The 23,317-nt window shown below is 43.2% G+C and overlaps 1 protein-coding gene and 1 long non-coding RNA gene across 8 annotated transcripts in view; one reads left to right on the top strand and one right to left on the bottom strand.

Annotated features, from left to right (window-relative positions):
- The window catches only part of LOC309518551, a 334,884-nt gene that overhangs the window by 244,322 nt on the left and 67,245 nt on the right, over window positions 1–23,317 (top strand). The gene's annotated exons all lie outside the window — the stretch shown is intronic.
- DMXL2 (Dmx like 2) overlaps window positions 1–23,317 on the bottom strand; it is a 112,124-nt gene that overhangs the window by 23,594 nt on the left and 65,213 nt on the right. For 2 of the 7 annotated variants that reach the window (XM_082198187.1, XM_082198183.1), the window contains exons 21-30: window positions 21,063–21,160; window positions 20,257–20,422; window positions 19,426–19,690; window positions 16,935–18,010; window positions 12,962–13,153; window positions 11,135–11,211; window positions 9,977–10,107; window positions 6,666–6,914; window positions 2,882–2,923; window positions 1,138–1,319 (exon numbers count right to left, since the gene is read on the bottom strand). In XM_082198187.1, the coding sequence (XP_082054313.1) occupies window positions 1,138–1,319; window positions 2,882–2,923; window positions 6,666–6,914; window positions 9,977–10,107; window positions 11,135–11,211; window positions 12,962–13,153; window positions 16,935–18,010; window positions 19,426–19,690; window positions 20,257–20,422; window positions 21,063–21,160 (2,478 nt within the window). The remainder of the gene's footprint in view (window positions 1–1,137; window positions 1,320–2,881; window positions 2,924–6,665; window positions 6,915–9,976; window positions 10,108–11,134; window positions 11,212–12,961; window positions 13,154–16,934; window positions 18,011–19,425; window positions 19,691–20,256; window positions 20,423–21,062; window positions 21,161–23,317) is intronic. The other 5 variants (XM_082198189.1, XM_082198186.1, XM_082198188.1 and 2 more) reach the window with 3 other exon arrangements.

Below are 23,317 nucleotides of genomic sequence, written 5' to 3' on the forward strand. Positions count from 1 at the left end.
AGGGTTTACATTAATCAACAGTGATATAGGCTGCCAGGGAAGGTGATGTGCACTCCTTTGTTAAAAGATTTCCAAACAGAGGCTGGATGGCTAACTAGCAGGGAATGCCATAGGATGCAGGATCTCCTGCATCAGTAGTGGGTTCAGCTAGATGACCACTGAGGTACCTTCCTGCTCCTGGACTCTTTAACCCCTGCCACCCTCCAATTATTACTATTAGTATACCCGGAGGTCTCAGGGCGGTTCACAGAACAAAATCAAAATAAAATCCACAAAATATATAATCAAAATAAAAACAAAAACCCAATATGCCCCCCCAAATAACCCACATTTTATAAAGGCATTTTAAAAGGTCAATCATTCCAATATTCGACAGTAGCGGCCAGAATATTAATTGCACAGAATTGGAAAACCCCAAAGATTCCAACGGTCAGAGATTGGCAAACAAAATTATTTGAATATGTTGAATTGGCCAAAATGACCCAAAAAATTAGAAACCAAAAAAATACAAAGTTTATTTGTGATTGGAATAAATTTATGGCATATATTAAAGGAAACTATAGAAACTTAGAAACTACTGCCGGTCTGACATAAATCTTATGATGCGTAAACTATAATAACTTTTGACTGCAGAAAAAAGAAAGAATTTTTGATCAAGAAGCCCGAAATCAGGTGGGAAGGAGATCAATTGGTGTGGAGAGAAAAGAGCTAAATGGGTAAAGATATAGAGATTCAAGGAATAAGACAAGAAATCGTAACAGAAATGGATGTTATTTATATGCTGTATATGAATATTATTTTTTTTCTGTAACTGTAGTTTTGTTTTTTCTTTTTGTCATTTAAGCGAAATTTAATAAAAAGAGTAAAAAAAAAGGGTCAATCATTCATACACACACACACACACACACACACACACACAAATACAATATATTTCCCATACGGTTGCCATCAGAAATGATTATTTAATTTAATTAAGGGTTATTATCAAAATGTACAGACTTTCAGCTGTTTGCAAGGAGCAAAGTTGCATAAACGATACTTTAGTTTAACTTTTTAAAGGTGATGATGGGCGCTGCTGCCTTCGTTTAAAGGGAGGGAGGGGAATCAGGCATACTTGAGATAAACAAAAAGAATTACCTTTGCGACAAAATAGTCCAACATGCTGAGTTCCGGAGGGATGAATTTTTCTTTGTAAGATGGTCTTTCTGCAGGCACAGGTGGAGGGACAACACTGTCTTTGACTGGCCTTCCTGGAACTAACATTCTCATGTTGAATCTGCGGCGATGCTTGTCCATTTCTTCCGAAGGAACTGGAGGGGCTGAATGTAGAGGGGTTTTAATAGCTACAACTGTGGCCACGAACCGGCACTTTTAATCATGATGTGGGTGTGCATTTCAATCCTAATCAAAAGTGCACAAGTAATCAAGAGTTGTTAGACTGAAAGCATAAAACAAGCAGTGATAAAGCTCTTTGGTACGAAGTCCATACCTTAGAAAAGGGGGGAAGGGCAGAGATAACTGTAATCTTCAGACAGATCCTATGCAAGTAGAAAGCTACTTCGTATGTGATGAGAAAAAATAGCAATACGTAAATTAATTTGATCAGAGAAGCCTCCTAGTTTTAGAACTGCATTTCATTACAATGCTACTTAGGCATTTGTTCAATGTTAACGTCATGCAGATAAAACTGGATTATCTTCCCCTCTCCCAAACCCTGGTCAAGCTGTACTGAAGATTACATTTACTTTTGAAACAAAATGTGCTCAAATTTTAAAAGTACAGATCTTCTCTCTAACACAGGTGGGGCTAGGAATTAAGACAGCCGAAATATAGTCAACAGGCTGACTCATCTAACACTGGTCAAATATTGTCAAACATCAGTCAATTTTCTTATTTTTTAAAAAATCAATTTATCAGGAAAAGTACCAAAAAGGTTTACATCCTCAACAGTTTAGACTTCTACTCTGATTACAAAAATAAAATGAAAGGGGGCAGGGAAGCATGTTACTGTGAAACAATAAGGAGAGATATTTTCATTTTTAAAAAAATTCAGTGGTTCATATTTGTGTGCCAACAAAAGTTTCTCTTCTATAGTGCTATTAAAGTCCAGGAACCTGCAGTGTTATGGCAAACAGTTATAACACAGTTAAAGATGAAGTTACATTGAAATTAGCATAGCAATTGCAAAAGAAAAAGAAAGTCAATAAAAAAGGTAAAAGGTAAAGGACCCCTGGACGGTTAAGTCCAGTCAAAGGGGACTAAGGGGTGCAGCAATCATCTTGCTTTTTAGGCCGAGGGAACCAGCATTTGTCCATAGACAACTTTCCAGGTCATGAGGCCAGCATGACTGAACCGCTACTTGAGCATGGAGGACAGTGATGACTGCCAGAATGTATAGAAAGTCCGTTTACCCTCTTGCCGCAGTGGTACCTATTTATCTACTTGCACTAGCGTGCTTTCGAACTGCTAGGTTGACAGGAGCTGGGATAGAGCAATGGGAGTTCAACCTGTTGTGGGGATTTGAACCACCGACCTTCCGATCGGCAAGCCCAAGAGGCTCAGTGGTTTGACCACAGCACCACCCGTATCCCTTCTGAATGCAGTTAGGTAGGCAGTCAATGCTTTTGCGATTCACCTCTTCTGCCAAATTTACACAACTCTGTTCCATTTGAAACTTGCATCTCCCTGGGTATACAACAGATGGTCAATAGCTAAGGCTTACTTTGCCACTTGGCCACAAGGCAATTCTTAAGATTCATTGAATATCTGACAATATTTGATCATGATGAAATAACGGGGAATCACTTGACCGGTCAAACCGATTTGACTACCCATTCCTACACACAAGTAACGTCTGGCTACAGTGCACATCTTTACAGACCTTCATTAACGTCCTTTGTATCATCAGAAACTGGATCAGCTACTAGATTTAAAGAAATTTGTCTCCATTAGAAGGGAAAAGGGCATTGTGGAATGAGACAGGGAGGAGGCATTGTGGAAATTAACTCTACAACCAGTTGTTTAAAATTAAATATATAGAGAGGGAAAGGGAGAGAGGGAGAAGGAGAGAGATGTCAGCTAAAACGAAAGAAGTAGCTAGAGCTGAAATTTCCCAAGATCTGAAAATCTACTAAAAGAAAAATACAACACACACAAAAGCACACACAAACAACCCAATATATGCACCCATTTCTGATTTCATAGCTACTTCCCTATTAATATTTTTAATAAATATTTTCATTTTTGTCAGGGTAGAAGTCAAACTATAATAGAAGTGGGAGGCCTGTTTTAAATAAAAATGTTCTTCTAAAAGTATATATTCATTTTGAACACATCCCTATTTAATGAATATTTCATATCATTTTTGTGAACTGCTCAGAAATGTATATTTTATTAAGTGGAATATAAATATTGGTAAATAAATTAAGTAAGAGCTTGCAAGAGTAAGGGGGTTTGTTGTCTTAAACTGCAAGCATAACTGCTGCAGAAGTATGATCACAATGGGACAAATGAGAAATAAAAAAATAAGATCATGCATATAAACTTCACAAACGTGCTCAGTGTGGACACAGAAGTTAAGCATTGTGGTTTATCTGAATTTAACAGATTAGGAGACTGATTACTTTATTGGCAACCAAAGAGAGCAGGGGAGATAGCCCTTAGTAGTTAAGTATAAAAAGAACTTGCGGGTAACAGGCAACACACCAAAAACTGATCCAAAAGCAATAAATGCAGATCAAAGATTGGTCTCCATTATGACAAGCCCATATCATAAACCCCCAGTTATGAAGAAAAGAGAACGGAGAAGATAAAGGAGAGCATCTTCCAAAAACAGGAAAGCAAAAAACAAATATCCATGCCAAAATATCCAGTTTGGAACATATTTCTAATGGAAAACAAAACATGCACAGCAATCAGCACCCAGATTTCTCTCACCATCCTTCTGGCATAGACGCTCTGAGTCATAGCCAGAAGCCATTTCATTGCTATTTGATAAAGCAACCTGGTGCGATGACTGCAGACTTTTTAAGGACACTACGTTTTCTACGTTGGTGGTTAAGCACTGCGGTTTATCTGAATTGAACAGATTAGGAGACTGATTACTTTATTGTCTGCGGCAGCTTAGAGGCTCAGAGGAGGTAAACAAATTGGGAAAGCATCTGCGTGTATTCTGAGAGCATACAAAACATGGATGCATATATCAATCACTAAACCAGCTCTGCAAGAACATATATACTATATTTTTGCATGAAATTTGTCCCTTTTTCGTCAGGGAGAAAAAAGGGCAAGAAGACAGACCGAAAGCTCACCCCCTGGAATCCTTACTTAGCATCTCCTGAGATTTTACCACTCGTTGCCCACAGACAGTCAAGCCTTTCCTTGTGGTCATAAGGGCTATAGAAGTAAGGCTGGTATTTTCAGGGCATAAATCCTTGGCCTAAGAACAAATTAGGTACTTGCACTGCACTTTTACTAGTATCTGAATGGTCTTGTATGGTGACATCTATATTCTGCATGCCAGTCTTTCTAGGATTTGTCCGAGACCAAACTCCCTTGCTGCTTTTGCAACTGAGACATTGGGGTTTGTTCTTTTCTTGTATGCTGTTACATTTACTCTATGTAGCTGCTTTATTGATGCTCTTATTATGAGATCATTCTTGCAGTTGTTGATCTTGTGATATATGGTATTGTTCTGGTTGCTGTGTGTTGCTTTGAGCACAGTTTTTTTAAAATGGAGAAGTCGCATATAAATAAGGCAACGATTTATGCTGAAAATGTTCTTGTGCAAGCCGTGTTCACCTGATTTCCTCCTATTCTCCTTTTCCAATGCATCCATCCCTGTCACAAATACCACATACTTCCTAAGGGGCACAGCGGGCTGCAGTGGGCAGGAAGTCTCACTGTATCAGTTTCCTCTAACGCAAACTCTGGATTCCTAGCCAACACATTTATGAAGTGTTCATCTGTGCAGCCTTTTCCCACTAGGCAGTTAGGCCTTTAAAAAGAGTATAATTCCAACTCAGAATATAGTTCCAAACAACCAGGTCCTATGCATGTTCACTTGAAAATAAATCCCACTGAAAGTAACACATCTATGCAGTGAAGCGAACGTAAATTCTGAGTGGAAGATTAACAAATGGTAAAGTATCAATGCTAGCCCTACCTGGAGCAGATCCCATTCAAGTTAATGGGAATGGCTATTCATGCATCTCAGTGGGACTACTCTGAGTAGGACACTGGATGCAACCCTCAGTGTTTGCATGCAGGAAATTCAATCTATTTAAAGTGCTGTGTGCATAATATAATCAAAAGGCTGCTGGTAGACCAGCTCATGATTACTGCCAAAACTGAAAACCGGAAGCCTTCTGCACACAGGGTTGAGATGAATAACAGCTGTCAAAGTGGTTTAAACCCGATGAAGTGAAAAATACATTGGGAAATGGCTTATTTTACAGGAGTTTACATTTGATGAGTTACTGGTAGCTTGGCAGGTATTGTCAGTTTCTTCCCCCTAGAGCAGGGGTCTGCAACCTGCGGCTCCGGAGCCGCATGTGGCTCTTTTACACCCTTGCCGCGGCTCTGGGGCGGATACTAGCAAGGGGAGGAGGCGCATTGTGCGCCCCGACACTCCCCACTGTGGCGGGCGCTGTACTGGCTGTGACGTCACATGGGGGCGGTGCATGCGTTAGTCACGCACCGTCCTGACGTCACCTTCCCGCCCGCCCGCTACATTGTAAGGGGCATGTACGCTGGTCACTGCATTGAAAGGGGGCATGTACGCTGGTCACTGTTTTGAAGGGGAGTGAAGAACACACACACAAAAAAGGTAACTTGTTAATTTAACGTTTATTTCTATGAGGAGGAGTAATTCTGAGGGGTCAAACAAAGAAATAATAAAAAGTGACAAAAAACTTATTTTTATAATGACGAGTTTTGCAGCTCCCATTTTTTTTATTCTTCGGAAATGGATCCAAGTGGCTCTTTTTGTCTTAAAGGTTGCAGACCCCTGTCCTAGAGGATGCCAGCTAGTAAAATGGTATTAGATCACACTTTCTCATTTGGGATGCAACAGGAAACAGCAGCTTAAGTTAATCAGGATCAGAACGCTGAAACCAACATGCAAAGGGGGGTATCGGCAGGGCAAAGGTGGAATGTGCAGGCTTGGTGCTCAATTCCTGCCTTGTTAAGCTTTAGTTCAGCAAGCCAGGATGGTAAACGTCCAAAGTGTGTTTGTGGAGCAGCCCCCCTTTCACAAACAGAGAAATGTATACCATCGACCCTTAAAATCATGCAGTCGAGGGGCCTCTGAAGACCTTTTCCCATCGTACTGGACAGGGATGAGGAACCTGTGGCCCTCTAGATGTTCCTGGACTACAGCTCCCACCAACCCCAGTCAATGGCCATGCTGGCTGGGGTTGATGGGATTTGGAGTCCTACAAAATATCCATGTTCTCCATCCCTGATGCAGGAGGATGCTTCAAGAACATCAAATGCTTCCACAGTGCTGTGATGGAACAAAATACCCCCAAGCTTAAAAGGAGCATAAGAAAAAGTGTTTTAGATTCCAGGACTGTGCTTTGAAGTTTGTATTGTAACTCACAAAATTCTCATTCCCAACGCCTCCCACGCCACCCGCGTTTACAGTCTCCTAGGAGATACGCTACCTGGAATATTTTCCGACTGCCGCCTTGGTTTGATCACAAGTTTTACTCCTCCTCCAAAGACAGCAGCCCACATTCGGTTATTCAAGGGGTGGGCTGCTAGCCGAAACAATTCGTTGCAAGCGTTGGTAGCCAGAGCATGTATCAGTAGGCTTAGGTAGACTGCTACAACAGCTTCACAAAGCAAGACATTTAGCTTCGGCTGGTCCTCATCCTGGGCTGTATTTAAGAGGTTTATGAGTGAGCTCACACCTGCAAAAACAAAGATGAGAAGAGATGATGATGATAATAATAATAATAATAATAATAATAATAATAATAATAATAATTTATTATTTATACCCCGCCCATCTGGCTGGGCCTCCCCAGCCACTCTGGGCGGCTTCCATAAAAACCAAAATGGGCACATTAGATTATGATGTGTTTGTCCATTCTCCCCACTGAAATATGAGAGGCACCATCAGTATTGGCACACCACCGGCTCTTGAAGGCACACCTGTTTAGACAAGCATCCTTCTGGTCTCCTGACTGGAATCTCCTCTTTTAACAGCTTGCTTAATTATACATTTGAATAGTAAAGGTAAAGGAACCCCTGAGCATTAGGTCCAGTCATGGCCGACTCTGGGGTTGTGGCGCTCATCTCGCTTTATTGGTAGCCAGCATACAGCTTCCGGGTCATGTTACCAGCATGACTAAGCTGCTTCTGGCGAACCAGAGAAGCATGGAAACGCCGTTTACCTTCCCGCCGGAGCAGTATCTATTTATCTACTTGCACTTGCTTTCGAACTGCTAGTTGGCAGGAGCAGGGACTGAGCAACGGGAGCTCATCCTGTCGTGGGGATTTGAACCGCTGACCTTCTGATCGGCAAGTCCTAGGCTCTGTTGTTTAACTCACAGCACCACCCATGTCCCTATACATTTGAATAGTAGATGCTTTTTTTAATGTTTTCATCAAATTGTTATAGTGTGCATTTTAATTATACATGCTTTTTTAAAGTGGTCTACACTTGTGAACTGCTTAGAAATGGATAACAGCAATAAGAATAATAGAACTATCTCCACTTAATGCACCGAGATATGATCATGCAAACATGAACCCAAAGTGTCCAGATGACAGAATGTGTATTGAACAGAACTTTCTCCGGCCTCCTTCCAAATTACATTTTGAAGACAAAATTGGGAAATCCATTTTATATATGTACCATGTTATTAAGATACCCAATAGCTACTGTTCTGAATTTTCTATATAAAAAAAGAAAAAAACAGTTACATTAAAACAATACAAAACCACTACCTCCACCCCATTTATAAAAGCAGCATTACAATAAACTGGAGCTAAAAACTATTACCAAGCAGAAATCAGATATCAAATCTGTCTCCTGAGGAAAGCACGTGCTTTCTAGATTATGCTTCCAAGTTTTGCCAAGGTAGTGTCTTCACTTGGACAGTGAAAAACAGTTGAGGGTGAGACGGGAGGGAAGTTCTACCTCAAAGAAGCTTTTCAAATCCCCTCGTTACTCAGACATTGATGGCATTAGCAAATTCAACAGGATCTCCTTGTAAACTGGGCATATCGTGCAGCCGGCTTGTTTCATCCAAGCAGTGTTTCAGTAATCACATAAGCCCCGTGCAGGCAGACAGTAAAGAAAGCTGTGCCTGTGTGAGAGATCAGGATTGTGCTTTCCACTTTTGGCAAGCTCCATGCATGTAGGCTCTGTACGCATGATTTGCAGGGTTTCCATCAAGCTGAAGTGAGCCTATATGCAGAGGCACTGCTTGCTACTGAAAAGGGGCCCTTGCCCATCACATACCGTATTTTTCGCTCCATAAGACACACTTTTTCCCTCCTAAAAAGTAAGGGGAAATGTTTGTGCGTCTTATGGAGCGAATGCAGGGGGGAGGCAGGCAGGAAAAGCCCCCAAGAGCCGCACACAAGCTCCACGCAGCTCTTGCGGGCTTTTCCCCAGGAGGGAGAAGGGACTGACACGGCCAGTCAGTCCCTTCTCCCTCCTCGTATAAAAGCCCGCAGGAGCTGCGTGCTCCTTAAAAGGTGCTCGGCTCCTGTTGGCTTTTGCAGGAGGTGGGGGTATTGCCATAACCGTGCGCAGCCCCTCCCGGCTGGAGAGGTTGCATGCGGCTAAAGAGGAAGCCAAGACAGCGAGTGGGATGGATCCTGCTCGCTGTCTTGGCTTCTTTGCTCTTTGGGACGGGGGGGGGAATAAGATTCCCCCCCCCTCTAAAAACTAGGTGCGCCTTATGGTCCGGCGTGCCTTATGGAGCGAAAAATACGGTAAATCTGAACGCAACTTGCATACAGGGGAAGAGTTGTAGCTCAGCAGTAGTTTTCCAGTTCAATTCCTGGCATCTCCAGGTAGGGATGGGAAAAACTCCAACCTGAAATCCTGGAGAGCCGCTGCCAGTCAGTGCAGGCAATACTGAGCTAGACAGACCATGGATCTGACTCATTATAAGTTAACATACCTGTGCTAATTTATATGAATCAAATCTTAGCCCTCCCCTAATTATTATACAATTTAAGTTTATTGTTCTAGCCAAAGGCCATGACAAACCTGTGGCGACTGTACCAATAAAACAATATAGCTCATACATCCATAATATGAGCCAACATCTGTAAGAGAGATTGCCAGAGACACCAACAAACTCAAATCCAGCTTGATTTCAAATTAAATCTCAGAATCATCACAACTTATAGTGATTTTTTCTCTGAATCATCACAACAATTTACAGTGATTTTATCTAACTCTTTTTTCCATATATCTATATGGTTCCCAGATGATCTACAGGTGGTCATTCATAACTGGCCAGTGAAGAAATCCAGTGGAAGAATGAAAACAGAATCTTAACTACATGCAGGAATTCAAGCCACATAGCCACTCACTGCTAGCAGTATATGAAAACAAACAATGGCTTGACAATGCAGGCATTGTGCCTAACAGTAGTTAAGCTTCCTCAACTTCATGGTTTGGTTTGGTTTTTGAATCGAGCCTTTATAGTGGTACCTTGGATCCTGAATGCCTTCCGACTCTAATGTTTTGCCTCCCGAACTCCACAAACCCAGAAGTAAGTGTTCTGGTTTGTAAATGTTCTTTGGAAGCTGAACGTCCAACACAGCTTTGACGGCTTCCGATTGCATGCAGTGAGCTCCTGCAGCCAATCGGAAGCCACACCTTGGTTATCAAATGTTTTTGGAAGTCGAATGAACTTCCGGAATGGATTCTGTTCGACAACCAAGGTTTGATGTACACCTATTGAAGCACTTGCATGATATTGTTAGGGAAGGTGAATTGTCTTACCAGGCCACTGTGCAGGCAACGAATTTGGTGTAGCATGCTCTTCAATGCTCTCCGTCCTCAGTCTGCGACGGTCACTCAAGAGCAGTCCTTGATAAACCATTCCTGTAAACTGATTTGTTTCTGTCTGACTGCTAAAAACAAGTTTGATTTTGTTGTTGTTAATGTGACAAAAAATGGCAATTGAGTTTCAATTTCACAGGGTGGGCTCCAACTGGTGCATTTGGACTCACTGAATATGATCCTAAGGTAAGAAACGTAAGGCGGTTCACTAAAGGAAAGTTTCATGTCTTTTTCTGTCTGCATCATTTCCCATGCTCTTTGGCCTCTTTAGAGAGTGAGGGTTGTTGGGAGAGGAAGGAGTCAGCCCCAAACTGGGCATGGATCTAAAGATAAGTTAACTTAAGCAAGCTTCTATCCCTTTCCTCCTCCAGCAGCCACCCCCCCCAACTCCCCAGAGCGGGTGGCTGAAGAGACAGAATGGGGGGGGGGGACGACTTTCCTTCCATGAACTTGCTTAACCTACCTTAGAATCCAAGTCACAAAAAGGCTTTTGATCCAGTGGAGTGTCTGCTAACGGAAGGAGAAGGAAGATATTTTTGATCAATTACCCCTTCTCCCTGCATCCCCCCAGATCGGCTCCAGACACTGAGGGAACCCTTCAGAAAAGTCGGTGGAGCGACTGCAGGAGAAACAGGCAAAAATAACCTCCCTTCTTCTTCTATTAGTGGACACCACTTCTGAATCAAAACCCTTTCCATGAGCACCAACCAGGTTTCATCCAAAGATTCCTATTTATAATAAGGCAGAAAGCTTCTTTATTCTTCTGATCAGTGTCTATGTAATTATTCTCTTCATTAAAAATAAACTGATACCAGGGTATCTCTTTACTCTACCACACTAGTTGGGAGAAGCAGCCTTTTTAAAAATGCTGATTGCATCCTCATACAATAAGCTTAGTGCCTTAAAAACACTGTCAACATTCAGAACAACCGTCACAAACAAGCAAAATGAGACTATATAAAGCAAGTGACTACACAGTTTAGGACTACTGTGGACTACAATTTACAATCTCCCTTTTTAATTTTAGAATTATTAGACTGTCCCTGATCAGAAGCAGAGAGTCCTCATACAACCTACTAAGCACAGAAAAGAGATTACCTGTAGCTGTGGCTGTCACACAAGGCTTGGTAAATAGATGCAGAAAGGGAAGCGGCTAATGAATAGAGGGTATGCACCTAAAAGAGGAAAAATACAGCATTTGTTTTACAGGGGTGTAATTAATATATGCTTTTGCAAACTAGCATGGCACTGAACTTTTGGGCAAACTGATCTTCCATGAAAAGCTGCTGTTTTGGAGGTGTGGCTGTGCATGAGAGGCAGAAAGTGTCCATGAAAAAAGGGTAAACGGCGTTTCCATGTGCTCTAGCACTCATCACAGTGTCCCGTTGAGCCAGAAGCGGTTTAGCCCTGCTGGCCACATGACCCAGAAAGCTGTCTGTGGATAAATGCCATCTCCCTTGGCCTGAAAAGTGAGATGAGCACCACATCCCATAGTTACCTTTGACTGGACTTAACTGTCCAGGGGTCCTTTACCTTTTTACCCAAGAAAAAAAGTACCCAGTCTTTTAAGCCTTTTGTGGGTTGGGAGTAACTGAAGATGCATCCCTTTCAGCAGATCTTGCAAGTAGAACAGAACTGCTGCTCTTATGTGGGGTTCAGGGATTTGTTGCTCTTTAGTATTCAGTCTGAGCCCTGCACAAAGCAAGGTTTTGCTTTGCCATAGGACACATGCAAGGGTGGCGTAACCACAGAGCCTAGGACTTGCCAATCAGAAGGTTGGCGGTCGAATCCCCGCGACGGGGTGAGCTCCCGTTGCTCGGTCCCTACTCCTGCCAACCTAGCAGTTCGAAAGCATGTCAAAGTGCAAGTAGATAAATAGGTGGGAAGGTAAATGGCGGGAAGGTAAACAGCGTTTCCGTGCGCTGCTCTGGTTTGTCAGAAGTGGCTTGGTCATGCTGGCCACATGACCCGGAAGCTGTACACCGGCTCCCTCGGCCAGTAAAGCAAGATGAGCGCCGCAACCCCAGAGTCGGCCACGACTGGACCTAATGGTCAGGGGTCCCTTTACCTTTACCTAGGACACATGCAAATGTCAGGCAGGTACAGTCCTACTCCTTTGAAGCAGAGGGCTTACACCATAAAACCCCTGTGTGTATACGACTCTTTTTTCATTTATTTATTTTTCATTTATATCTTGCTTTCTACCAAGGAGCTCAAGGTGGTGTACATGGTTCACCTCTCTTCTCCATGGTTTTTCTTTTTTAAAGTACTCCTGAATGGTGAAATCCTGTCAAAGGCAACTATGGAGTTGTGGCGCTCATCTCGCTTTCAGGCCAAGGGACCCGGCGTTTGTCCACAGACAGCTTTCTGGGTCATGTGGCCAGCAGAACTAAACTGCTTCTGGCGCAACGGAACACCATGACGGAAACCAGAGCTCACAGAAACGCTGTTTAATTTCTTTCCACAGCGATGCCTATTTATCTACTTGCGCTGGTGTGCTTTCGAACTGCTAGATTGCCAGGAGCTGGGGCAGAGCAATGGGAGCTCACTCTGTCACAGGGATTCAAACCACCAACCTTCTGATTGACAAGCCCAAGAAGCTCAGTGGTTTAGACCACAGCGCCAACCGCGTCCATGTTTAACCTCACAACGACCCTGTGAGGGAGGTTAGGCTGAGAGACTGGGACTGGCCCAAAGTCACCCAGCAAATCTCATGGCCGAGCGTAGATCCAAACCCTTAGTCCAGCACTCCAACTACACTGGCTCTCAAATATTAGCTCAATTCTGCTCTGTTTAGGATCTGAACCAAGCCTCCCATGCCCACAATACCACTCTATGACCATGACAAGCTACCTGGATTCTTGCTACAACATGCATCAAACCATACTCTTTCACATTCTAAAAGCTCATTTCCCCTTTCGTTACCTTTACATCTTCAACATTAGGATGGGGTGGCGTTTTCATCTGCACAATAGTATGAAGGATATCGTGGATGTGGTTGTTTAAATATAGCACAGGATTGGCTATAACCGTTTTTGTTGAAGCAATGCTTGCCGACAGTAACGGTAGCGTGGTGGGTAACGGGAGGGGCGACTGGAGTTGCTTGACTGTCGTTTCCTAGTGGAACAAAAACACAGCCCCAAAAAGTGTCACATGACTACGAGCATCACAGCACTCTGAGATCACACAACATGTCCCATCAGCCCTAGCCAGCATAGCTAATGCTCAAGGATGATGGGAGTTGCTGTCCAGCAAGTATGTAGAGGGTCACAATAGAATGTACTGTTAAAACGTTAAAGAAAATATATGAATTTGGTGAAGTTTCAGGTTTCAAATTAAATAAGAAAAAAAACAAAGCTCTTGGTTAAAAATATGGATGAACAAGGAAATCAAGAATTACAAAAAAAGGAAAGTATCTGGGTATTTGGCTAACCTCAAAAAAACATTAATTTATATAACAATAACTACAATAAAATTTGGAAAGAAATTAAGATATGGAGACCTGGAGTAGGTTAAAATTGTCATTATGGGGCAGAATTTCAGCCATAAAAATGAATGCATTGCCCAAAATGCTATTTCTTTTTCAAACAATAGGACAAGCTCCCTTTAAAGATTGGCCAAAATAACTTTCTAAATTTATCTGGCAGGGGAAAAAACCACAAATAAAATAGAAATAATGGACAGAAGTAAATGAGAGGGTTGGTTTCGCCATGCCAGACTTAAAGTTGTACTTTGAAGCCGCATGTCTGTGCTGGATTAAAGAATGTACGCTACTGAAGAATACTGATATACAGGATCTCAAAGGTTGGGACAACAGTTATGGTTGGCACTTGTATCTATGCTATAATAAGGTAAAAGTCCACAGAGGATTCTTAAATCATATACAGTGGTACCTTGGGTTACAGATGCTTCAGGTTACAGACTCTGCTAACCCAGAAATAGTAGCTCGGGTTAAGAACTTTGCTTCAGGATGAGAACAAAAATTGTGCAGCGGCGGTGCGGCAGCAGTGGGAGGCCCCACAAGCTAAAGTGGTACCTCAGGTTAAGAACAGTTTCAGGTTAAGAACGGACCTCTGGAACGAGTGTTCTTAACCCCAGGAACCACTGTAATACGAAAACCCCTATTCAAATTTTGGGGAAGATATAAAAATCTCTTGGAACCTAAAACACCGTGGTAGCTCTCACAATTAGAAGCCATCTCAGTAAAGAAAAAGAATATGAAGGGGAAACGGGGAACCTATGGATATTTATTGAAAGAAGAAGCGGGTAAACTTAAATTTAAAAAATTCAAGGAAATTAGACAGCTATGCACAGATTGGTTTCAGTACTGTCAGGGAACTGACATCGGAGCGAGAGGCGAAGGGGAGGCTCCCAGATGATGCTGGCGAAGGACCCAGCCGCAGGGGGACAAACAGCTCAGTAGAGGGGGAAGCCAATCAGCGCAACACCGAGGATAAAGGGGGGCAGACGGGGGAATTGGAGAGAGGGCTCCAGGACTCTTCACTGGACATCAGTGAGGAGAGCCCAAGTCCTCCGCTACCCACGCCTTCCCTGCGCAGAAGACTCACACGCAGTGAGAGGAGGAGGAGACTGGGTGTCAAACAACTTTTATGCTGGAAGAGGTTCAAGAAACGCCCACTGACGGATTCTGCCAGTGACTGAGGCAGCCACGATAAGAAGGGGCTGTGCAGTCAGAAAGGTTTAACAAGGCAAATTAACCGAGAAAGGCACCAGTTTACACACGAGTAACTCATACCCATTACAAGTACCATCGATTGAATTGGGTGTTTAAATTAGACATTAAAATCGGGTTCCAAAAAGAAATCTCAGAAATAGAAAAAGAATTACTACAAAATAATAAGAAATTGTTATCAAAGACTTATAAAGTATTATTGTACTGGGAGTTAAAAGACGAGGAGATAAAAGAGCCAATGGTAAAATGGGCAATGGATTTTGGTTACCCAATACAGATGGAACACTGGGAAAGGTTCTGGCAAAAGGATATTAAGTTCACGGCATGTTATACACTAAACTGGCAAAAAATTATAAGTTGAAATCAAATGCTGGAGGTGTAACAATGAGGAGGGAATGATGTTACATATGTGGTGGGTGTGTAACAAAATTAAAAAATTCTAGAACTCTGTCTACGACAAATTGAAAAAAATGCTTAAAATCACATTTGAAAAAACCCCAGAAGCCTTCCTCCTGGGAATTATGGATATTAACATCCCTGAGGGAAAAAGAAAGTATTTTTGTACGCCATGATGGCGGCGAGAATGGTAATAGCAAAGAATTGGAAAGGGGATAGAGTTGGAACGCTATCCCCTTTCCAATTCTTTGCTATTACCATTCTCGCAACTCAAATTTTGTGAATATTTAGAGTTGGCAAGAATGACGGAGGTAAGTAGAGGCCAACCCACACAAAAAGCCAAAAAAGACTGGCTATGTGTAAGAGATTACATGAAAAAACATTGTTCTCAAACTATATCCTGGTTATGTTTTGACTAAATCTTGTAAAGAGTACAATGGAAAGAGAAAGAATTGGGAGGATTGAATGAAGTAAAGAATAATGAAAATTAAAAAAATCCTTCCAGTAGCACCTTAAAGACCAACTAAGTTAGTTCTTGGTATGAGCTTTCGTGTGCATGCACACTTCTTCAGATACAAGGTGCTACTGGAAGGAATTTTTTTATTTTGACTATGGCAGACCAACACAGCTACCTATCTGTAAAGAATAATGAACACAGTAAGAAGAAGATCTGTAAATTGAAAGCTGCAGTGAGGTGGTGGGAAGTCACGGGTGGAAAAAGATTTGTATGTGAAGATGCATAATGCGTTAAGCTAAGAATATATGTTGTAGAGAAATCAAGAATATATGTATATGTACAATTTACAGTGGTACCTCTGGTTACGTACTTGATTTGTTCTGGAGGTCTGTTCTGAAACTGTTCTTAACCTGAGGTACCACTTTAGCTAATAGGGCCTCCTGCTGCTGCCACGCCACCACTGTGCGATTTCTGTTCTCATCCTGAAGCAAAGTTCTTAACCCGAGGTACTATTTCTGGGTTAGTAGAGTCTGTAACCTGAAGTGTATGTAACCTGAAGCGTATGTAACCCGAGGGACCACTGTATAATAATAATAATAAATAATAAGAAAAATTATTTATATCCTGCTCTCCCCAGCCAAAGACGGGCTCAGGGTGGCTAACCACAATAAAATACAGTGGTGCCCCGCAAGACGAATGCCTCGCAAGACGGAAGACTCGCTAGACGAAAGAGTTTTCCGTTTTGGAGGTGCTTCACAAAACAAATTTCCTATGGGCTTGCTTTGCAAGACGACAATGTCTTGCGAGTTCCTGATGGTTCCCCCCCCCCTTTTTCTAAGCCGCTAAGCCGCTTAGCCGCTTATCAGCTGATCCGATCAGCAGATAAGCCGCTAAAAGCCGCTAATAGCGCTAATCCGCTAATCTGTCAATGGGCTTGCTTCGCAAGACGAAAAAACTGCTAGACGAAGAGAATCACAGAACGGATTCTTTTCGTCTTGCGAGGCACCACTGTAATACAACATTCTAAAATCATTTCATTATAAAATTAATTCAAATCAAATTGATGGCAACCATTGGGCTAGAGTTCTGTGAAGATTGCCAAAGGAAGGGGTCAGGTTGTGCCCTGGCCAAAGGCCTGGTGGAACAGCTCTGTCTTGCAGGCCCTGCGGAAAGATGTCAAGTTCCGCAGGGCCCTAGTCTCTTGTGACAGAGCGTTCCACCAGATTGGAGCCACAGCCGAGAAAGCCCTGGCTCTAGTTGAAGCCAGCCTAACCTCCCTGTGGCCTGGGACCTTCAAGATGTTTTTGTTTTGTAATAGTCAATAAAAAAAGAGCATGGAAACTGGGCCTTACCTGCTGAGATTCTTGCAGCAGAAACTTGAGCTCCATTCTCACAGAGGCAAGACCGCCACCCTGTGCCCCGTGGAGACTGCAGTAGCTTAGGAAAACCCTCAGGAGAGCTTGGTTCTTCTGCAGCCACCACTTTCGCCGCTCTGCGTGCTCGCGCTTGGCTTGCAGCCTACGCCGCTCGATCTGGTGCCGCTCGTACGAGCCGATGTCCCCCTTGTCCCCCACTTCTTCGCGGTCAAGGAGGTCTCCGTTTATCTGGGCACTTGCTTCAACCTCACCCTTCCCGCGCGCTTCGTGGTTGCAGATGTCGTGCAGAGCGGCAATTTCCTTCTCCAGCCAGTTGTAGAGCTGGAAGCGGAGCTTCCCTCCGTCGACTTCGTAGCCGGTGGCCAAGGTTCTGAGCTCCGTCATGAGGATTTTGAGGCACGCTCTGAACTTCAGCTGCTCAGCGATCACGTCAACTTCGATGTCGTCGATATAAGCATCGTCGTCCGGGCTTCTCCCGGCCTGCTTTGCACTTTCTGGTTCCTGTTTCGAGCCCTTCATTTGCAAACCATCCTCCTCCTCCTCCTCTTCCTGCGAGCTGCTTTTGTCTTCCCCCCAGTCCAATTTCAGAGGCTCATCTTCAAACGTTATTGCCGGCTCACTCCAGTCAACGAGGGCTGCGGACTCCATCTGACTCGTCAAATCCGCTGAGCTCTCTCCGGGCTGTGACCAGTCTGCAGCACTGCCTTCGCCCGACGCCTTTGGTTCCAATTTCACACCGTTCTGCACAGAAGGACTCTCGCCGGCTTCTTCTGTCTTGATGAAGATATTGGATTTGCTGCTTACTTGGGGGAGCTTGGAAAGGACTTCAAGGGCTAGAACGGGACACCCCACTTTAAAATGAGCATTTGCAGTAGTGAAAAACAGCTTTCTCTCAATAAGATTGATTCTGTCGATCAAGCTTTTCTCGGCTTGCAATCCCAAAGTGGCAAAGGCCCCATCGGGCAGGGAAAAATTTCTTCGGATGAGCAAGGGGTGAGTGCGAAGGTAGTTGTAGAAACTGAAGACCACAGGATTGCACGATTTGACAATGACTAGAGAAATCAGATTAGTGACACATCAGAAATAGTCATAAAGGGCTATGGTAATTGAAAGCAGCTCTGGAAAGTCTTTGGGGTTAGAGCAGGGGGGGATACATACATGTAAATCAGGGGGGACTATCCTGTGGGTTGCATCTGGCACCCCATTTCTTTGCCAACCCCAAGACCTCGTCCTAAATTTGTCATTGAAAAAACTGTAAGTTTTAATGACTGGTTCGATGATCTCCCCCCTTGAACTATCGGGATGCCAAAAGGAATTTTCCCCCCTTGTCAAAAGATAAATTCTTATATTAAAAAAACAAAAAACAAAAACCCTTCTTTCTAACTGGTCCCATAGGTATTCCACTGTGATGTCAACATGTTTTTGTGCGCCCACAAATGGCTTTTAAAATGGTTTTCAATTTTAATATTCCTTTTTAAAAAACACGGGTCCCTGATGTGATTCTTCCAATGCCAAAAAGGTTTTGTGATTCCCCTGCTGTAAACAAATGGAGAAACTGCTTCACAAAATCAGGGCTCGTTAGGTTGCAAAATGTGACAATGGCCAGAACATCAGAAATGGGAGGTTCAGAATATAGTCTGACAGGCAGAGATCTATGGTCACTCCACAATATTCTGGCCCATTATTTGATTCTTAATTGTTTGTTTTGGAGCTTTGGAACTATTTATTGGCTTTTCTCTTTCTAATGGTGATTATTATTACTTAGCAAGACATTATATATAATTTATTAATTAGATTTATATAACCGTGATCACTGCCACTGTTGAGGGCTGCTGGGGCTTTAATTTCTGTTTGCATGCTTTGTATTTAGTGCCTGGTTATTTTATTGTTTTTATTGCTCATTTCCGTTTGTTCTCTGCAAGTTTCTATTTTATTGGTGTTATATTTTTGCTGCAAGTTGCCTTGAGGGTCTTTTTGGCATAGGGCAGCAGAAAAAACCAACCAACCAACTGCTTTAAATAAGTAAATGAAATGAAGCAGCATTCCTTCCAAGACTGAGGCTTTCCTAACAATCTGAAACAGTGGCGTTGCGGCCTTTGGGTGTGGCACAGAGGGTGAACATAAAATCCATTGCATCAACCTAGCCTTTGCTGCCAACACTGCCAGGCAAGTGTGGGGCACGGAGGGTTTGCAGGGCCACGGTGTGCCACTTGTGTGCCTGCGCATGGGGGTGCCGAACTGGCCAACACGGCCCTTGGCAGGTGAATCCTCTCAACGTTGGCCGGGCAGCCATTCAGTGAGGGTGCTGGGGATATAGCGGCACGGCCAGGCCCAGACAAGGTGGGGAAGGTAGGGGGTCCCTGTGGGGGAACGCCTGGTTCGCATCCCCTCCAAATTGTGCGCCCGGGACTCCGCCCAGCTGCCCCTCCCCCAGCACGCTACACCCCTGATCTGAAACAGTCTTTACCTGGGTTTTCATCATCTTCCTTTGGTGTTTGTTCCAGTAAAGTGTCGAGTGCTCTAGTGTACTCTTTCATTACCCAGTAGGAAAGACTTCGCAGGAAAGGGTCCGGGTGCAGTTTTGCACAGCTGAATCCACTTCCATCTTTCTCACAGCCCAATATCTTCTCATAAAGGATGGCTGTATAGGTGGAGGAGATCTCAAATTCGGATTCATACAGACGAGCGATAACCATAGCTAGTTGGATGTCTTCCATCTTCTCAAGACACACCTGTGGAGAAAACGAACATCAAGGTTCCATAAGCACACATATTTCTGCGTTTATTTATTACGCGTAGGGCAGGTTGCAACGCACGTGAAAAACAGTTTAAAACAATTTAGAGTCAAAAAAGGAAGATGGGTCCAAGTTTTGAAATGTCAATATAAATGTAAAATTAGTGAAATGTATAAAATGAGTGAAATGTACATACTTGAAAAGTATAAATAAATAAAATTTGGGAGAAGGGAAGAGACTACAGTCATACCTTGGAAGTCGAACGGAATCCATTCTGGAAGTCCGCTCAACTTCCAAAATGTTCAGAAACGAAAACATGGCTTCTGATTGGCTGCAGGAAGCTCCTGCAGTCAATCGGAAGCCACGTTGGCCGTTCGGCTTCCAAAAGGAGTTTGTAAACCAGAACACTCACTTCCAAGAAGTTTGCGGCGTTGGGGAGCCAAAACGTTCGAGAACTAAGCTGTTCAATAGCCAAGGTACGACTGTACTACAGATATATGAATGAACAGAAGAACCTATAAACCACCACAACAAAAACACCGATGTATTTGGGGCAACAATACCTCAATAGCATCCTTTAGTGACCCAGCCAACAAGAAAAAGGCAGCTGACTGCTCAAAGCGCTGTTTCCCCAGCAAAGCAAAAGCATTTTTCAAAGCTGCTTTGCGCCATCTATCTTCACTGAAATTATGGCTGAAGAACTGTGTCATTTTCTCATCATGCTGAGACCTGTGTTGGAAAACAAAGGGAGAGAGAGAGATTTCCATTAGGGCTGCACCTTCTATGCACATTCACCCAGAGGTAAGGCCCATCAAAACTCAGTGGGACTCACTGCTGAGTCAATGTGAAGGATTGCACAGGAAGCAGAGTATCAACTAGAAAAGTGGCACAAGCCCCCGTAATTTTATACAAGCTTTCACCTACATCCTAACTGGGTTTTTTTTCGAGGGAAGGTAAGATAAAGGTAAAGGACCCCTGGACGGTTAAGTCCAGTCAAAGGCGACTATGGGGTTGCAGCGCTCATCTTGCTTTCAGGCTGAAGGAGCCGGTGTTTGTCCACAGACAGCTTTCCGAGTCATGTGGCCAGCATGACTAAACCACTTCTGATGCGATGGAACACCATGACGGAAACCAGAGCGCATGGAAATGCCATTTACCTTCCCACTGCAGCGGTGCCTATTTATCTACTTGCACTGGCGTGCTTTCGAACTGCTAGGTTGGCAGGAGCTGGGACAGAGCAATGGGAGCTCACTCCGTCGCGAGGACTTGAACCGCCAACCTTCTGATCGGCAAGCCCAAGGGGTTCAGTGGTTTAGACCACAGCGCCACCCGCGAGGGAAGAAGGAAAGGCCAAGTTAATGGAACTTACCGAAACAGACCCCACACCACTGCTTTTTTCTTCATTGCGAGGTAAAATAGCGCAGCATCCAAGGCATCGTTGTTCCTCTGAAATGCTGCTTTTGCAACCTGTCGTATTTAGGAAAGAGAAAAAGGAAAAGAAAAGTCCACAGTATCACAGAGAGTAAGGGCTGCAAGCAGATTAAACTACACAAATTGCAGGTGATCTGCAGATCTGCCTCTGGCCTTTCACCCAACCAACCTGCCTTCAACTGCTTTCCCTAAGCAGCAAAAGGGCATATTCCCATCATTGTTTTGTCTTCTTTCCTAGAGGCAAAAAGGTATGGTGCCTTCACTGATGCCATTACCTCTGTCATATCTGCTTTTCTCAAGATCCTAAATGAAATAGCAAACTAATAAAATGCTTTGATTTTTGTCAATAATAGTATCCTGCTCTCTCCTGCTCCCCACCCAAAAGCCTTTCTGCAAAAGGAAAGTAGTATATCAGGGTAGGTAGGTAAACAATAATAATTGACTGGTTAGCAGGAATATTGATCCTATTCATGCTTTTCTGAATACAGAGAGAGTAATTGAAATACAGAAATTGATATAGCTCAGTGTTGGACAAAATAATACCGTAATATGAAACATTTCTATGCATATTGGATAAGCTCGATGAAAATGTCAACACAATGTGTGGCAACCATGAAAAAGGCAAAAAGGGATGGTTTGAAATGCAACGGAAAATAAAACTGCCAGTATCATAATGCCATTACACAAACCTATGGTGTGGCCATATTCAGAATAACGTGTTGAGTTCTGGTCACCTTATCCCAAAAAAAGCTATTATAGTGCTATAAAAGGTTCAGAAAATGGCAACCAAGATATCAAGGGGATGGAAAGACACAGTCATTATGACTAGTAGCCACTTAGAGATCCATCCTGCATGAGGGGATGTACAATTTACAGTGGTACCTCTGGTTACGTACTTAATTCGTTCCGGAGGTGCGTTCTTAACCTGAAACTGTTCTTAACCTGAGGTAACACTTTAGCTAATGGGGCCTCCCACTGCTGCCACGCCGCTGCCGCCCGATTTCTGTTCTCATCCTGAAGCAAAGTTCTTAACCCGAGGTACTATTTCTGGGTTAGCAGAGTCTGTAACCTGAAGCGTCTGTAACCTGAAGCATCTGTAACCTGAGGTACCACTATATTCAGCTTTATTGGATGCCCCTGAGTTCTAGTATGAGGAAGGGAGGCAAACTCTCTACTTCATCTGCATCAGGAATAGTTTTAAATACCTCTGCCACATTCCCACTGCCCAAACACCCTTGCCTTTTTTTGGCAAAGAATAGTCCCAAATGTTGTAATGTTTCCTCAATGGCGAGTTGCTCTAGCTTTATTATTATTATTTATTGAATTTATATACTGCCCTATAACCTGAGGTCTCGGGGAGGTTCACAGAATAATATATTTGGTCTTGTGTTTTGAACAATTCCGTACCAGCTCAAACTTGCTTCAGGGAAGAACTTTGGAGCTTTATGACTGTAACTCCAACAGCAAATCTATTTAGGCTCAGAATAGTCAAAGGGCATTTTCCAGCTTAACCACAGTTCTATAGCCAATCTCTTCAAATGGCAGCCTGTGATCATGTCTTGCATGCCTGCATTTAAGCTGAGAATAGACAGGGGAAGTCCATTTTGACACATTCTTTAAGAGTTCTCTTCCCAATTCTCACACAATCCCAATAGCTTAATCTACTTCTGCCAAACTACAAGAGCCTCAGAGATGCAATTTTCCCAAGCTCCTACATAAGCGTTGCCATAAGCTCTAATAATAATAATAATAATAATAATAATAATAATAATAATAATAATAATATTTTATTTATACCCCGCCCTTCCCGGTTCAGGAAACTGGGCTCAGGGCGGCTAACAACAAATTTAAAACACTTAATTGGTTCTACAAAGAAAAAAGAAAAAGAAAAAAGCATAAAATACGGTATAAAGCGTAAATAACAATAAAATAAAACATAAAAAATCCATTTAGGGGGGAAATCCATCCCCCTAAATTAGTCCCACTTGGGCCAGTGAGGAGACCAGGGGAGAACCAGCTGTGGGATCCCAGAGTGGGCAATCTTCACAAAAAGGGGAGGGGGAGGGAAGGCCCCTTTCCAGCTCTACAATATCCTTTTTGAGGTGAGGCAACCAAAACGATGCCCAGGATGCCAAGTGAGGTCACACCATAGATTTGTATAACAGCAGGATGAGATGCCTCACCACAATGTAA

This window comes from Podarcis vaucheri (genome assembly GCF_965113315.1).
Source record: "Podarcis vaucheri genome assembly, chromosome: 14".
Lineage (NCBI taxonomy): Eukaryota > Metazoa > Chordata > Lepidosauria > Squamata > Lacertidae > Podarcis > Podarcis vaucheri.